The 17742-nt window shown below is 37.0% G+C and overlaps 2 protein-coding genes across 2 annotated transcripts in view; both read right to left on the reverse strand.

The window, feature by feature from the left end:
- Window positions 1-340: 340 nt before the first annotated feature.
- dera (deoxyribose-phosphate aldolase (putative)) lies at window positions 341-6713 on the reverse strand. Its single transcript, XM_016574640.1, has 9 exons — window positions 6573-6713; window positions 5980-6077; window positions 5754-5901; window positions 4679-4774; window positions 4421-4555; window positions 4098-4226; window positions 1027-1139; window positions 797-946; window positions 341-553 (listed from the first exon to the last, which is right to left on the reverse strand). The coding sequence occupies exons 1-9, from the start codon at window positions 6601-6603 to the stop codon at window positions 497-499; spliced, it is 957 nt and encodes a 318-aa protein (XP_016430126.1). The 5' UTR covers window positions 6604-6713; the 3' UTR covers window positions 341-496.
- Window positions 6714-7546: 833 nt separating this feature from the next.
- Window positions 7547-17742, reverse strand: part of helb (helicase (DNA) B) — an 11317-nt gene continuing 1121 nt past the window's right edge. Inside the window, exons 2-13 of the mRNA XM_016574695.1 lie at window positions 17302-17655; window positions 16786-17015; window positions 15627-16673; window positions 14008-14185; window positions 13731-13872; window positions 11834-11970; window positions 11223-11307; window positions 11068-11127; window positions 10673-10904; window positions 9063-9209; window positions 8343-8969; window positions 7547-7882 (exon numbers count right to left, since the gene is read on the reverse strand). Coding sequence (XP_016430181.1) covers window positions 7754-7882; window positions 8343-8969; window positions 9063-9209; window positions 10673-10904; window positions 11068-11127; window positions 11223-11307; window positions 11834-11970; window positions 13731-13872; window positions 14008-14185; window positions 15627-16673; window positions 16786-17015; window positions 17302-17655 — 3368 coding nt within the window. The 3' untranslated portion in view covers window positions 7547-7753. The remainder of the gene's footprint in view (window positions 7883-8342; window positions 8970-9062; window positions 9210-10672; window positions 10905-11067; window positions 11128-11222; window positions 11308-11833; window positions 11971-13730; window positions 13873-14007; window positions 14186-15626; window positions 16674-16785; window positions 17016-17301; window positions 17656-17742) is intronic.

The raw sequence follows: 17742 nt of genomic DNA on the forward strand, positions 1-17742 counted from the left end.
TAAAGGCCCGTTCACACCAAGCACGATAACTATAAAGATAACGATAAATATATAGTTCTAAAAATCGTTCTCAATATTAAAGAATAGCATAGTTCACAACACAACTATAACGATAACGATACAGAGGAACGATATTGTTGTGATCACTTTTTCCAGCTGATGAACGATAAAACACTGACAGCCAATCAGAATCCATCCTGCTGTAACAAGCTCAAGAATTTAAAGCGGCAGAAGCATGTGTGCTTAGAATAAACAGACGATATAGTTCGCTGGTGTGGACGCTAATATCGTTATCTTTATAGTTATCGTTCTTGGTGTGGCTTTACAGGTTTGGAACACCTTGAGGGTGAGTAAATGATGACAGAATTTTCACTTTTCTATGAACTATCCCTTTAAGACAATATGACCTTTCTTTATAATTGACCTCTTAAACTGGTGTGACATCTTTCCATTACATCACTGGCTGATCTGAACAGTTTTCATTGGTTTCACAGATTCAGGCCATGGGAAGTTCATGATATGCAGGATAGCGTCCGGTCACGTAGTGGTAAATCTGTAATAATAAAACAAACAGCTTCAGCTTCAGTAAATCAATCTGATTTATAATCTATCTCATTTATACATAAATAAAAGGGCTAATCTATATCCTATTCACCACAGGAGACCAGGGTCATGACACATACTCCCTGAATAGTGACTGTTTCCATCCATAATGGGTGGTAATTATCAGTTTCTCACATCTGAAGCCAGAATAGAGCAGCTTTGAGAGTGTGAAACACTGTGTTGGCTTAATTACCTGCCGTTCGATGTCTGCTAACAGGCTACTCGCTCCCAGTCGGAAAAGGTGAGGATTTAGCCACTCGTCTCCAAGCTCTTCCTTCATCAGGGTCAGCCACACCACAGACTCCTGCGCCGTACGGATGCCTCCCGCAGGCTTGAAACCCACCTGAGGAACAAATGCATCAGTCAACAGACTGGATGATTTATGTAAAATAAGGTGATTTGAAGGTACAATAGGACCTTTACCTTATAGCCTGTCCGTAAGAAGTAGTCACGGATGGCCCGCACCATTACTATGGCAACGGGGTAAGTGGCATTGACAGTCTCCTTGCCAGTTGAAGTTTTGATGAAATCAGATCCTAGTGGTTAGAAAGTACAGGAGACACAAAACCTTTTGACTACTGGCATGAGGTCTGGTCAACTTTGATGCTCATTTAGGCCAGAAAAGCCGATTTAGACAATTATTTTAATTTCTACATTTATATTGATGTATATATATTTAAAAGCTTTATTAAAATTATTAAAATCTTGATTCATTTAATAATTAAAATATTATTATTTGAAAAGCTTTGTCCAAATCATCCAAAAAGTGTGTGTGTGTGTGTGTGTGTGTGTGTATATACATACATAATAACGTACAATGGTCAACAAGTCTTAAAATATCAAATAATTTGACCTTTTTATGAATCTGTCACAATATGGTTAATTCAGGTTGCTAAATGTCATGTGATGGCTCTCCCCAAAACAATGATATCTACCTCGAAATTTGATATATGACCTCAAAAAATATAAAAAAAAAACTTTTTGAACATAATCAATAAGATATACACTCACATGTATTCCAGTTGTAAGGAAAATATTCTATTTATCTAAGCAAATCAAAACCAAACAATTAAAACCTTGAGAAGAAAAAAACATTATATCTAATTAAAATAATTTGATATTTTTCAAGGTCATATATCATATCTCGAGATAAATATCATTGTATTTTAGGAGTCGCACCACATGACATTTAGCAACCTGAACTAACCATATTGTGAATCATTTTGACCTTATAGTTTTAAAAACCTTTTTGAACATCATCATTAAGATGCGTACAATCACATGTATTCAAGTTGTAAAAAAAAAAATGCTATTAATTTTTACTTGAGGATTACACCACATGACATTTTCATCAAGCTGACAGTATTCATGAAAATTATACATAAGATTTTTTTTTTTTTATAACTTTATTTGAAAAAGGACCATGTACAATTTTAACATAAATGTTTCCATTTCATGCATTGCACCGAATTTAGCCAATGGCTAGTTTTCATCCGCGGTCCTTAGGCAGGTAATCATAATCACAGATAAACATAAAAACAAAATAACAAACACATACAGAAAAATACATATATTTTTAAAACTGCGAGTGTGAAAAGTTCATTTCTTAGAACATGACATGTTTTTTAATTGTCAAAATGCATCCGCATACTCCACTGGTTAGTAATTCTAATTGTAAAACCTTCCATCTGACACATGTTTTGTTCAGACTGACAGGTCAAAGTTCACTCCAACGAGCTCTGAAAATAGAAAGTCCTGCACATTTTTAGCATCTCCATTCAAGAACTTCAGAGAGGCGTCAGATCTTTGCACCCCGACAGGACATTAGTTGCGAGGGCAGGGGAGGCTAGACAAGAACATATGGTCCCGTCGGCAGGGCGCAGAGGGTGTGCGTTCGTTCATCAAGAGCTTTCATTTCTCCCTTCCTCTCCTTCATTGCCAATTACGGTTCATCAGCGTTCCGATAAAAATAGAAGATAAAATGACGCTTCTAATGGATGAGCCACAAACTGTGGACCAGCTCTAACCCCCAGCACCCAAGTCCCGCCTGCCCTTCCTCATGTCTAATGACTGTTCATTACCGCACAGAACAAGATGAACATTTTCCAGTTCATTAAAGATACGTTCTATGTGTTTTCCACTCTTTTTTCCACCCCTTCCCCTTTTCTCCGACACTCTTTCACTCTATTTCTCACCCTCTCCCTCAAACTGACATAATCCTTGAGATTCGTTCTGGGGAGTCTTAATTACACGATAATGGATAACGGTTATTAAACGCAGGCGACAGTAATGAAGCTCTATTCATTTGCGGCGGAGCGGGGGGGACACTGCCGGAGAGCGTGGGAGTAAAATAGCTGCGGCGCCGCAGATTAATAGGTGAAATTATCATTCAATTTCAGAAACCTCATACGCAATTCATAGGAACAAGGGGATATTAAGGAATGAGCACAGCGACAAAAGCAATGCATTTTAATAACGATCCCTATCAGAGCCGCTGACAATTGGGTACAGTAATCGGCTTAATGTGCAATGGCTATTTAAGCATACAGTCACTGGCCTGCTCTGTGTGTGTGTGTGTGTGTGTGTGTGTTTGGACATCTGGATGCGGAGAGCAGAATGGATGAGCAATGGCGCCACACTGTGGGCAAAAGATCAAACTATCAACTAACTTACAAAAGGTAGAAATTTAAACAATATGGTAAAAAATAAATAAATAATAAATAAAAGCCGTAATTACAGTAATGGATAATGATCATTTAAACAATTATATGTTACATAAATGATATGTTAGACAATTATGTTAAAATAAATAAATATTTAACTAAACTATATTTTATAATAAAAAACTAAATTACAGAATAATGGATAATGATAATTACAATTATATGTTACAAAAAATATAAAATATATAAATGCAATGTAAAAACTATGTTTTTCATCTCTGAATTAAAATTCTAATTTATATATTTATTGGCATGAAGTTAAAAATGTCAGATTGATACAACTGTACTGATATCATAATATAGAAAAAAAATTCTTTAAAAGAAAACCTTATCAAGTAGTTTGGCATAAAGAAAGAAAGAAAGAAAGAAAATCATAATAGACAATGGTCATTTAAATTATATAAATTACAAAAAATATATATTAAATAAATATAAATGCATTGAATCCTGATCCCTGACATTTACGTATATTTTGTAAGGAATATTAATATCATTGAAGCAAATCAAGCTCGAAGCGCAATGGTGCGAAATGCTCATGGTACAAGACGGTGAAAGAGATGTGACAGACCTCTAACATTCTATTAATAAACAAACTTTTGAAAAACTCTTGATAATGACTTACTAAAAATGACAATGTAAAATAATTATTCATCTATCTTTTATGGTTTCTAAGTTCAAGGCTGTACGACTGCAAGCAGTTTCCTACAGAAATCCCATTTCTGCAATTTACAACTAAATTGCACTTCTGAGATCTACGTTTAATGTTCTCACCTGCCATCATGGACACCAAACTGGCCTTGTAGACGTTTGTGAAGGTTCCCAGCTCTCCCACTGCCAGGATGGTCTTCATATGGGCATCTGCACAGGCCTCTCTGAACTGCCGGATCTCATCATAGAGGCCTGAGGAGATAATAGAGACTAACATTAACTGTCATCCAGTTGTATGTTCACCAACTATCAAACTAGAACTAAAGAAAATCATGCTGATGGTTATGGCCAATGTCAGTCTGGAAGAGACCAGCTTAAACCAACAGCCAAACGAGTTTGTTTTAGTAGTAGTATCTGAATTCCTTTAGTACCCTTGTTACACACACCTGCCCACTGCCCAGTGAGTGCCAAAGTCCGGTTTATAACAATATCGATCTCCGTAGCACCATCCTCCACGGCCATCTGTACCTCCGCGAGACGGGTCTTCAATGGCGTCTGTCCAGCAGGGAAGCCAGTGGCCACTGAAGCAAAGAGAATGAGAAAAAGAGAGCGTGAGGTGAGACAATGCAGTTGCACCCTCTCTGGGAAGATGTCTGAGGAAGAAATGAAACGTGTTTTAAGATAAGCAGTGTCAAATGTCTTACCAGATGCAACAGGAAGACAAGAGTTAGCTGCTTTAAGAGACTTCACAGCATCAGCCACCCGTGATGGGTACACACAGACTGCTGCAGTCGTGATTCCTGAAATCATGCACACACACACACACAGTGTTCAAGTCGGATAAAACTAAATTGAATTTAACGTAAAGACAATTTTTTTTAAATACATAAAAATACAGCATGAAAATGTAAAATTCCTGTTAATGTCTAATGTTTATTATGTTGTATACTATTGTTTTATTAAGCAAACAGTAGAATTTAAATTGTTGAAGTCTCTGATCTCTTCAGTCAATCAACTTCTGTGAAAAGAGCTTTGTCTCCCTCTTGTGGGCGGATCTACAGTGACAAGCCTATGTTATTTACACTGAAAACCATAATAAAACCATAAAAAATATCATAAATAATATTATATCATAAATAAAATATATATCACCATTCAGAGGTTTGAGGCATGGTAAGACTGTTAGTGACTTAAAAACACAGAAAAAGTGTAATATTGTATATTGTAACTATTTAAAATAACTGTTTTCTATTTTAATATATTTTAAACCATATTTTTTTTCATGGGATGCAAAGCTGGATTTTCAGCGGCCATTACTCCAGTAATCCAGTGTCACATGATCCTATGGAAATCATTCTAATATGTGGATTTAAATTATTCATAACATTCATTTGAAATTTAAAACTTTTAAACAGTAGTGTATTATATATATAGAGAGAGAGAGAGAGAGAGACTCTTTTTATTTGTCATTAAGCTGTATCATATAGTATCATTAAATGTACTAGTAATCTGCATGGATCCAAATTTCTGAATTGATTTGTCAGTTATTATGATCTAAAATGCTTCTAACGGTAATTTGTTTAATGGATTTAAATGGTTTAAAATGCATTTTTTGTTACATTTAAAGGAGAAAAAAAAATCTAATTTTACATTGCAAACTGCAAGATTAGTAACAGAAGGTAACAGAGATGTGAAATCAGTCATTCAAGTGCACCAAGAGGGGTGATGTGACAAAATTATGAAAAAAATCCTCCAGACAGAGGCACCTTTCTGACAGACCTTTGTCGTGCATGTCCATGCTCTTCAGCAGATCATGACGGATCGGCTGTGTGGCCTTCATACAGAGTCGATGGACATTGGAAGGTGTATCGTCACCAGCGAGGGTCGTCAGATCAATGCATGTGACGGCCTTCAGCAACCAGGCAGCCTACAATAACAATGCAGGTCAATAAAGATGTATTTGAGCTGGCATAAAGCAAAATCAGGAATACAGTAAACTGTTTACCTGCCACTGTTTTTTAGCCACTTTGCGTCCCTGAATCTGCTGAGCTCGTTTAAGAACAGCCTGAGTGTTGACTCTGACTTTTGACACCCATTCCAGATCTAAAACAAGGCCAGAATAAATAATAAAAGACGTTTTAAAGTCAGTTTTGTCTTGTTATTTCCCTCTGCTCAATGTTAGTCATGAGACACATAAGTCATGTGAGATTCATTAAGTGCATTTCATCTGTATATAGTTTTAAATCAACTGTATATATGGAAGGAAGAAAGAAATCCAGAATAAGATTTCAAATTAACTACAAAGGCCACCAGAAGGTTGAATTAGGGAGTTCATAACTGGTCAGATGGAGTTAAAAATCAACTACACATAACACTAAGAATATACTTTGCACTTTACATGTTCACTGTTCAACGTATAGACTACATTACACCCATATGTCTGTAGCTAATTCGTATATCGCATATCTTCTGTCCCGTTTAATTAAATGCTTACACTATCACGTGGAAAAAGTAATTTAGCGGTATAGATTAAGGTAAAAGCTTTGCTTTGTTTGGAGAATATGTTAATACGATGGAATTAAATAAAAAACGACTCACCAAGATGCATTCCTGGATTTCTAGCGGACATGATGAAATATAAATTACCGAATGCAATGAATTGAAAACAATAGAGTTGACTTGACAAGTAATAGCACCGCACACTGACAGCTTTGACGATACTGCGCGTCTTCCGGGATTGCTCGTCACTGATACGTCGCCGCAGAACACTTTCAGCCAATCATTTCACAACTACGCAAGGCGTAGAATGGTGACGTTTTTTGTATTTACGGTGTGAAAGCTCGAAAATCACACTAGAGCAGTGGGATATTCCGTTAAAAAGAAATATATATATAAATTAACTTAAATTTTAAACGTTTAATGTATACAACAAATATTAAAAGAAATGGAAGCTGGATGTAAAATAGATAGGATGAAGTTTAAAGGACAAGATGAGAAACATGAGTGAATGGTTCATATACATAGATCAAGCATGCATTTGAACTTGAATAAAGAAACAAACAAAAAATGCTACTGTTCAGTCTTGTTTATTGTTAGACAACCATCATACTGAGCTTTTGAAATAAACCTGTCACATGCTTCAGGCTTTCAATAAAAAGTGAAATTATGTCAACAATAACAATACAATGACCAATCAAACCTTAATGAGATTTTAAAGTGCACCCTAACAGTTATTAAGGCCTCCTAGACTCTTCGGTCTAGAATCAAAACATTACTCTGGCTCTGATAGATTTGTGATTTACATTATATAACACAGAAGGGATTTTTTTTATTTTTTATTATCCTGCATAACATGTTTGTACCTTAACATGTTTGCCAGTAATATATGAGATAAATACATAAAAATGTTTTAAAATAACATGGTAATAAACAAGGACAAGTTATGACTTCAATTACAAATCTGATCAACATATGATAACATTTTCTTGGATAGGTATGGTAAAATGACACTTCAGATTTCATATTTTATAATTCTTTAATTATAAAGAGTTAATTAATAGGATATCGTTACTCTTAGCTTTTTTTTCTTCTTATGATTATTGTTATACAATAAAGTACCATTTTAGATAACAGAAGAGTTAAATTAGCAAAATATTCATAATTAATCCTTATGTAAAAAGCTAACTCTTACTCATCCAAATCCTTATGAAAAACCAAACAAACCGCATTAATTAAACTTATTTCCAGCTATGGCATGTTGGGTCTGGCACTGACCACTCTTAAGGCTGTTCCCTGTGAGAACATGTACTGTCTGGGAAAAGCTGCCTGCCGGATTTGGAGCTGGGACTGGTAATGGACAGAAGCTTCAGCCTCGAGCTGCCCAGAGGAGACTCTTCAGAAGTGGTTTGCTGGAGAGGAGATCACAGAATGTTATGCACATTTAGCTAAAAACCTTTAGTATAGGACTTACATTTCCAATAATATCATATGGACTTCTTATATTGCATATTTTGAAATTAATTCTCAATGAGTTTTATAATTATGAACATAAAGATCTGACACATCATCCCATTAAAATGGTTATTTCTGCACATTCAATTGGTATTACATGGGCAACTTTTTGCACTTTTTATTTATTTGCTTATTTAATCATTTATTTGTGTAAATACATTGCATATTTTTCTTTGTCACTGCACAATCATGCTACTGCACCAATGTGCACATGGCAAATAAAGCTTTGAACTCTGTGATCTGAGATCATTGAGATCTTCATCTTTCAAACATCCAGTAAAATTGTATTTTTGATCACAGTTACATAATGGCACATTTTTTGTTGATCATTTCCAGATGTCCTAATGCATCTGTTACCTTTGGTAGTTTAGTCGGCGTACTGCAGGTGTCCACAGGAATTAACCGTTTAGAGCCCCTATTGCATTCATTCGAGGAACAGCAGACTGCCGCTAACAGCGTTGCATCTTCAACATGATTGGATAATTCGGATGCATTTTCATTCTGCACTTTGCTTGGCTCAGTGCAACTGTCCATAGGCGACCAAGAGTAGGTTTGACTGAATGCCACATCCTCTTGTAAAGAGCTATTTGAAGTTGGATGGCTTTGTCCACTTTCGTCTTTGTAGAGGTTTTGTGCGCATGAAGGTCTGGAGAGCTTCTGTGGGCGACTGGGAGTTTGCGAGGCCACTGGTGTGGACTGTGAAGGCCCGAAATTGTGGTTCACAGGAGTTTCTACTTGACTCTGACTGCAGGTAGACTGAGTCAAAGAGTCTTCAGGACCTTGCTGGGAAACTACGTTTGTGACGAAATGGCACAACCGTGTGTTACGAGGGGTGATCCATCTCTTGATGGCTCCTTCTAGATCACGCTCTCTACCCACCACATACACGCGTTTCTGGCCGCGTGTCACTGCAGTGTATACGTGCTGCCAGTTTTGAGCTCTGCTGTCTCCAAGAACGTACACAATAGTTTCAGCCTCTGAGCCCTAAAGTGAGAAAACAAATTAGCTGCATGAAGCTGAGACAAATGCTAATGTCAGGTGTGAACGGGGCTGTGGATGAACAAAAAGCATCAGTACCTGAAAGGTGTGAATGGTTCTTGCCCAAGCATGGCGCAGTTTACACTCTCTCTGTAGCTCCCTGTAGCTAAAAGTCACCACACGCCCGTTATCATCATCTAGTGTCAGGTAGCGTGTCTTTTTACAGCTTTCCTCCTCAGTCACATCCTGTGATTGGAGTAGAATAACAAGAACAATTTAAATTAATCAATAATTACTCATGCACTTACTCAAAACCAAGCATTTAGAATTTAGAAACATAAAAAGACTATTTTCTCAAGCCATAATTTTGGGATTATTAATAAATGCATATATAAATTGATAAATAAAACATCAGTACATCTTTAATAAAGAAAATTTCCCCATTGCAGAGTCGTTCTTTCTTCTCTTTTATCTGTTCATTTTGACTCTGGTTTCCGGCATTATCATGGGAAGATCTAGTGCTATCATGTACAGCTCTGGCAGTATCAAAGGAAGTCCCTTCTTCTTTCTTCTCATGTTCTGTGACGTAGCCATTCTTAGTGCAGCAAACTTTATCCTTTGGTTGAAAGTTCAATTTGTTTTTGGGAGTCCTGAAATGAATGAAACTGAATATTAAAACCAAAATATTCTGCTACAAATGTAACCGACAGAAACAGAGAAAAATAAATAATGTTAATATTAATACAAATATAAGTCAAATTAAGTGTCCTGCTTATTTAGTTCTAAGACAACTAACTTTTTCGATTTACACACCTTGTGATATGTTTAGAATAATGCTTGCAACACAGCTCATTGATCAACTCGCAGTCCATCCTGTGAACAATTAGAACAACTTTAACTTCAAGATCAACATTTGCTGAAAAAGACTGACATCTCAGCATAGTGTGACAAAGCTAAATCTGTCTTACCTCCTGAAAGCCACAAATTGTGACAATTTATCACCCTCTAGTCCAGGAGCTTCATTAAGTAAGAATGTAATGGCGTCCTGGAGGTCTGTGCAACAAAAATATGATTAAACATGCATCAAACAAACAAAAAATTTTGTTTATTGTAGTGAATACTAAAAAATTTCAAAGCATCCAATAATGTCAAGTAAGAGCTTTTGTTATTGGACAGTATTAGATCGTTTCCTTTTTTTCTTTTTTTTTGGTACTTCATGTATTCGAATTCTAATTGTGCTTGTGGGGGTTGAAATGTATTGAAGATGGCTGTGTAGCTTCTGGATTGATTGATCTTGGACAGGCAGTGTATTTTCAGGAACTCTCCATTGAAAACCTGCAATATGCTAGACATACAGAAACCAAAGTGTGTTTCTTTTGTTATTCTAATTGTATGGGCTGTTAGGTTCACACCGTTACTGCAGATGCAGTTTACACTCTCTCTGTAGCTCCCTGTAGCTAAAAGTCACCACACGCCCGTTATCATCATCTAGTGTCAGGTAGCGTGTCTTTTTACAGCTTTCCTCCTCAGTCACATCCTGTGATTGGAGTAGAATAACAAGAACAATTTAAATTAATCAATAATTACTCATGCACTTACTCAAAACCAAGCATTTAGAATTTAGAAACATAAAAAGACTATTTTCTCAAGCCATAATTTTGGGATTATTAATAAATGCATATATAAATTGATAAATAAAACATCAGTACATCTTTAATAAAGAAAATTTCCCCATTGCAGAGTCGTTCTTTCTTCTCTTTTATCTGTTCATTTTGACTCTGGTTTCCGGCATTATCATGGGAAGATCTAGTGCTATCATGTACAGCTCTGGCAGTATCAAAGGAAGTCCCTTCTTCTTTCTTCTCATGTTCTGTGACGTAGCCATTCTTAGTGCAGCAAACTTTATCCTTTGGTTGAAAGTTCAATTTGTTTTTGGGAGTCCTGAAATGAATGAAACTGAATATTAAAACCAAAATATTCTGCTACAAATGTAACCGACAGAAACAGAGAAAAATAAATAATGTTAATATTAATACAAATATAAGTCAAATTAAGTGTCCTGCTTATTTAGTTCTAAGACAACTAACTTTTTCGATTTACACACCTTGTGATATGTTTAGAATAATGCTTGCAACACAGCTCATTGATCAACTCGCAGTCCATCCTGTGAACAATTAGAACAACTTTAACTTCAAGATCAACATTTGCTGAAAAAGACTGACATCTCAGCATAGTGTGACAAAGCTAAATCTGTCTTACCTCCTGAAAGCCACAAATTGTGACAATTTATCACCCTCTAGTCCAGGAGCTTCATTAAGTAAGAATGTAATGGCGTCCTGGAGGTCTGTGCAACAAAAATATGATTAAACATGCATCAAACAAACAAAAAATTTTGTTTATTGTAGTGAATACTAAAAAATTTCAAAGCATCCAATAATGTCAAGTAAGAGCTTTTGTTATTGGACAGTATTAGATCGTTTCCTTTTTTTCTTTTTTTTTGGTACTTCATGTATTCGAATTCTAATTGTGCTTGTGGGGGTTGAAATGTATTGAAGATGGCTGTGTAGCTTCTGGATTGATTGATCTTGGACAGGCAGTGTATTTTCAGGAACTCTCCATTGAAAACCTGCAATATGCTAGACATACAGAAACCAAAGTGTGTTTCTTTTGTTATTCTAATTGTATGGGCTGTTAGGTTCACACCGTTACTGCAGATGCAATGGATGTCCTTCTGAGGCACAGTCACAGTGTAAATACCACACATCATTCTACAGCTCCTAGCTTATATTAATTAAGTGTTATAAAAAGAATAAATCCAACAAAAAAAAAAACATGAAAAAAATTCACATATTTCATAGCTGCTCACTTACCAAATCTATCATTTTCACCATAGATTTTGACAAAAATAAACGTTTTGTCCGATGGCACTTTGGAAGGTCTCATCATGTTTATGGTGGCATCAAACTCCAGAGGACTGTAATGCCTTTTTTTAGCCAACTCTGAGATGCTGAAAGTTTATGGAAATAACAACAGTACAATTAATAAACTAAGGTTTGAGAAATAACATTTGTTTATACAGGTGCATCTCAATAAATTAGAATGTCGTGGAAAAGTTCATTTCAGTAATTCAACTCAAATTGTGAAACTCGTGCATTAAATAAATTCAATGCACACAGACTGAAGTAGTTTAAGTCTTTGGTTCTTTTAATTGTGATGATTTTGGCTCACATTTAACAAAAACCCACCAATTCACTCTCAACAAATTAGAATACTTCATAAGACCAATAAAAAAAAAACATTTTTAGTGAATTGTTAGCCTTCTGGAAAGTATGTTCATTTACTGTACATATACTCAATACTTGGTAGGGGCTCCTCTTGCTTTAATTACTGCCTCAATTCGGCATGGCATGGAGGTGATCAGTTTGTGGCACTACTGAGGTGGTATGGAAGCCCAGGTTTATTTGACAGTGGCCTTCAGCTCATCTGCATTTTTTGGTCTCTTGTTTCTCATTTTCCTCTTGACAATACCCCATAGATTCTCTATGGGGTTCAGGTCTGGTGAGTTTGCTGGCCAGTCAAGCACACCAACACCATGGTCATTTAACCAACTTTTGGTGCTTTTGGCAGTGTGGGCAGGTGCCAAATCCTGCTAGAAAATGAAATCAGCATCTTCAAAAAACTGGTCAGCAGAAGGAAGCATGAAGTGCTCCAAAACTTCTTGGTAAACGGGTGCAGTGACGCTGGTTTTCAAAAAACACAATGGACCAACACCAGCAGATGACATTGCACCCCAAATCATCACAGACTGTGGAAACTTAACACTGGACTTCAAGCAACTTGGGCTATGAGCTTCTCCACCCTTCCTCCAGACTCTAGGACCTTGGTTTCCAAATGAAATACAAAACTTGCTCTCATCTGAAAAGAGGACTTTGGACCACTGGGCAACAGTCCAGTTCTTCTTCTCCTTAGCCCAGGTAAGACGCCTCTGACGTTGTCTGTGGTTCAGGAGTAGCTTAACAAGAGGAATACGACAACTGTAGCCAAATTCCTTGACACGTCTGTGTGTGGTGGCTCTTGATGCCTTGACCCCAGCCTCAGTCCATTCCTTGTGAAGTTCACTCAAATTCTTGAATCGATTTTGCTTGACAATCCTCATAAGGCTGCGGTTCTCTCGGTTGGTTGTGCATCTTTTTCTTCCACACCTTTTCCTTCCACTCAACTTTCTGTTAACATACTTGGATACAGCACTCTGTGAACAGCCAGCTTCTTTGACAATGAATGTTTGTGGCTTACCCTCCTTGTGAAGGGTGTCAATGATTGTCTTCTGGACAACTGTCAGATCAGCAGTCTTCCCCATGATTGTGTAGCCTAGTGAACCAAACTGAGAGACCATTTTGAAGGCTCAGGAAACCTTTGCAGGTGTTTTGAGTTGATTAGCTGATTGGCATGTCACCATATTCTAATTTGTTGAGATAGTGAATTGGTGAGTTTTTGTTAAATGTGAGCCAAAATCACCACAATTAAAAGAACCAAAGACTTAAACTACTTCAATCTGTGTGCATTGAATTTATTTAATACACAAGTTTCACAATTTGAGTTGAATTACTGAAATAAATGAACTTTTCCACGACATTCTAATTTATTGAGATGCACCTGTATTACATAAACACACAACAGTCTGCAAACCACTAAGGAACTAAAACCAGGAAGTTTGTATAAATTTGTATAACCCCATAAAACATTTAAGAGCACAAACTATCTGCTCACAGTCCAGAGTTTCTGATGATGAGCTCAGATTCTGCGCGATGGTTGGTCCGCATCTCAATGGCCCACTGGATCTTCCTAAGACCTTCAAACAGATCACACAGCGTGTTTCCAGGCTCGATGCTGGGCAGTTGCCTCACATCTCCTGCAGACACAAAATATTTTTCTTTGTTTAATAGTAATACAAAAAGTTACTTAAGCTGTAGAATAATGTTGCCGATAAAATACACTACATATAAGCCCTAAATAAGAAAGTATTATGCATGCAATTTGCCTTTACCCAAAATGATGAACTTCTGGAGTTCTGAGTGTTTGGTAAGCATGCTGAGAATGGAGTGAAGGATCTGAACAGACACCAGGCTTCCCTCGTCCACCACCAGCACCCGCACCTTTGAGAACTTCCATGCGTGTGGATTTCCACTTGGATCCTTTTTTGTGTTCATGAAACTCCATAAAACCTGAAAGAAGGGGGATTTTTTTATTGTGTGTGTGATATATGTAACAAATACAAAATAATTATAGCAACTGAGACATATTTATATATGCTAAAATTAACATTTTGTGCACAATATATATTATTTGAAGATATGTTAAAACAGCAAAAGTGACAAAGCCCATACAAATGTAATGTTTGAAATGTTATGTCATATACTCTAAAGTTGTAAGTAAATGTGGTTTAAATCATGTAATGTCATGAAATATTATGTAGTGTAAAGTTATGTATATGTAACATTATGTTATAAAATGTTCCACTGTAAAAACAAATGTAATACAATCATTAACATTAAGTTCTGAAATGTTATGTAAAGTTTAAGTCATAAAATGTTGTGAAATAATATGTATCGTAAAGTTGTTGTGTTTAAGTTAAGTTTAAGACATTGTTATAAAATGTTATGCAGATTGCAGAGTTGTTAAGTTGTGAAATACAAAGTTGTATGTAAAGTTGTTTTAAAATGTTATGTAAAGTTATGTTAAGTTGAAATGTAACGTTATGTATTAAGTCATGTGAAGTTATGTAAAATTAAGTTATGAAATGTTATGTAGTGTAAGTGTTGAAATGTAATGTGTATTAAGTCAGGTAAAGTTGTTATCAAACTGTAGCTAGTATAAAATTTTAAGGCAAATGAATGAATCAAATGAAATCACTCAAATTCATAGATGGATTGTGCATAAATGTTAAGTTTAAATATAACATTTTAATGTAGAAATATTAAATGATTGCAAAAATGAAATAAGATACTTTTTTAAATATGAAACCACAACCGACAGTCAGTGGCAGCAAGTGACTGTCTTAATGAGTGAGTTGAATCAACCGATTCCTTTAAAAAGCTGATTCATTTAACTTATAAACGACTGTACTTATAGCCTGATTGAATCATTTACTGGTCCGTGTAGGCATAGCTTTGTTATAAAAACTCATTAAATTGCTTTTTTTTAAAATTTAAAATCATTTTGATGACATTTCTTCCCCACTATGTGTAATGGCAGTAAGATAAGAGAGAGCGCTCAAAACTCATCAGATGATCGCATAATCGCATCGACCCGAGGGACAGATGACGGTTAAAGTAGCCATGTGATAAACCAATCGGTGCAGACGCGAATCAATACGTGTGTCCTTCTTCTTTGTGAAATAATCATAAATACCAGTTTATGCTGTTTGATTGTGGCCTCGAAGGTCGTAGTTGTAAGCTGTAGCCCCTGCTGGCCCGTTTAGATCTTGCATGCGCAGTGGAAATGCGGCTAATAATTTTTGAATTCTGACTGGCATATAACGAACAAATCAAACAAACGTAAACGGGCAAAGGCGGGGCCCCCTACAAGGCGGGGCCCACGGGCTGCAGCCCACTCAAGCCCAACGGTAAGTCCAGTCATGGTTATGTTAGGTTAGGCGGACTATACCTGGTGCATAGTATAAGCAGTGAAACCTGTTCTCTTGGTAAGAAGTGAAGCAGCTCTCCCTGTAGGAGCAGTGAGGAGAACTTCAACAGGTTTTTCATCACTGTCACTCCCTTCACTTTCTTTTTTCTCCTCGTGAACATCTGACAGAAGCCCATTACTGGAGCCCTGAGAGTCATTCTGAAAGTCCTCACAGGCCTTCAGCACCTCTTCCCTGTCACTTGTCTGTTGCTCCATGGCCGCCTTAAACACCAGGCTGACCACTGTGGTTTTCCCACAACCCCCTTTCCCACTGATAACCGTCACCGGGTTGGCACACATCATTTCTGCTGCTCGCAATTGATCAGGGTCTAACTCTATAGTAGAGGGATCAATATCAAAGTAGGTGGAGTCATTTGAGGAGTCTGAAATTATACTTTCCTCTTTAATAGTGAGCTTTGTAAATTCATAGGACTGAGGAGAATTACATGTTGGCATTCCTCCATTGTGGACCATGCTTAAAGTACCAGGCTGGGCAAAAGCAGGATCTATCTGCTCAAACCCAACCTCCTGAACAATGTCATTTTGTGCTTCTGAGACTGATGTTTTTGCATCAGCCTTAGATATCCTCAAACGAGTCATACTGTGTTTTTCACGGGCCTTCGCCCTTAATCTATCCAGGTGAGCTTCGCGAAGAACCTCTCTCACATCCAAGTGGATCTTCCAGGGGTCTCCCTCAACCAGGGCCCTTAAGAATTCAGCAATGCCTTTCTCATAGCCAAAGAGGTTCCAAAGTGCCACCCTGTCGCCCTCTCTTATCAGAACCCCCTGCTCCACAAGAAAACCTAAAGCTTCCCAGGCACCCTGATGTCCCGTCTCACGCGATATCTTCTTCTCCAGCTTCTCGCGGTCAGCGTATGTGCTGCCAGTCGCTCTGCAGTGTCTTTTCAGTTCTGTATACAACAGCAAAGCGTTACGTTGCACCACCGGGATACTCCAAAATAAATGACAATGCTTGAAGGCCTCCATTTGTGCTTCACACCGGATCAGGTGTAATTTTTTAAACATGATCTGTTGAAAAAGTTTGAAAAATATTCATATTAAACAATACCAAATAGTGAAGGAAATAATGTGAACTTATGATTTAAAACCAAACAACCAGGGTCCCAGGAAGCAATCTTACATAATTGAAGCCCAACTTCCAAACATCAGTCTTAATGAGCTCCTCAAGTTTGGCCAATACATTTGTATTGTTCTGTTCTTGTGTAGTAGGATCATCTTTTATGGAAGTTTCCGGAATGTGTTCTATCCTTCCTTTGTTTATTATGTCCATAAACTGACCTGGCAGCAATGTTGGTAAGTATTTCATGATTTCAGGGTACAAGCTGGCAACTCTCACGTGTGTCCAAGAAACTATGTTTAAAGAACAAGGATGTGGTTATGACTTCAGTTTCACCTTTTCATACTTAAATATGCATGCAGAAGTTTATATTTAAGGTTTAGGTATCAGATTAAGGTCTAGGAAGTTACTTCAGATCTGGCTGTGCCCAGGGTCTTCGGTGCCTATGTTTTATGATAAAACATATTTTTCGAATTGCATGTTGCAAAATGTAATATTCTACCAAAAATCACTTCAAAGACAGCTTTGTTTTATGTGTTATGCAAATTATATAAGCAAACATGGTATACATTTTCCAACCTGAGTGATTGACTTTTGACTTGAGCTGTTCAGCCACAGCTTTATTCTCAGGAGATGAATCTTCAAAATCCTGCAGGACGTCCAGCACATTGGCAGGGTCCATGTGTCTGTCATTGGGCAACCACTCTATAAACATGTTAACAAAGTCAGGTTGTGCCTTACATGCTGTAAGAAAAAGAGACACAAGTGACCGGCCCTCTGATCCTAGATCAGTGCGAAGCCTGTAGAAGGGGAAGCCTTTGACTAAATTTTTGTGCCGGCCTTGGCGAATTGTACAGGTTACTTCCCACCAGGGATCCTGGAGGGGAAAACGGCCCTCAACCCGGTACATCTTATTACCAGCCATGAATGGCACTGCAAAAGAAGACGATAAGACATGCATGAAACATTTAGGTCCCTAAACAAAGACACTATATATATCTGATTTTTGTCGGTGCCAAA

Source organism: Sinocyclocheilus rhinocerous, unplaced genomic scaffold (assembly GCF_001515625.1).
Source record: "Sinocyclocheilus rhinocerous isolate Xijiao unplaced genomic scaffold, SAMN03320098_v1.1 scaffold1164, whole genome shotgun sequence".
Lineage (NCBI taxonomy): Eukaryota > Metazoa > Chordata > Actinopteri > Cypriniformes > Cyprinidae > Sinocyclocheilus > Sinocyclocheilus rhinocerous.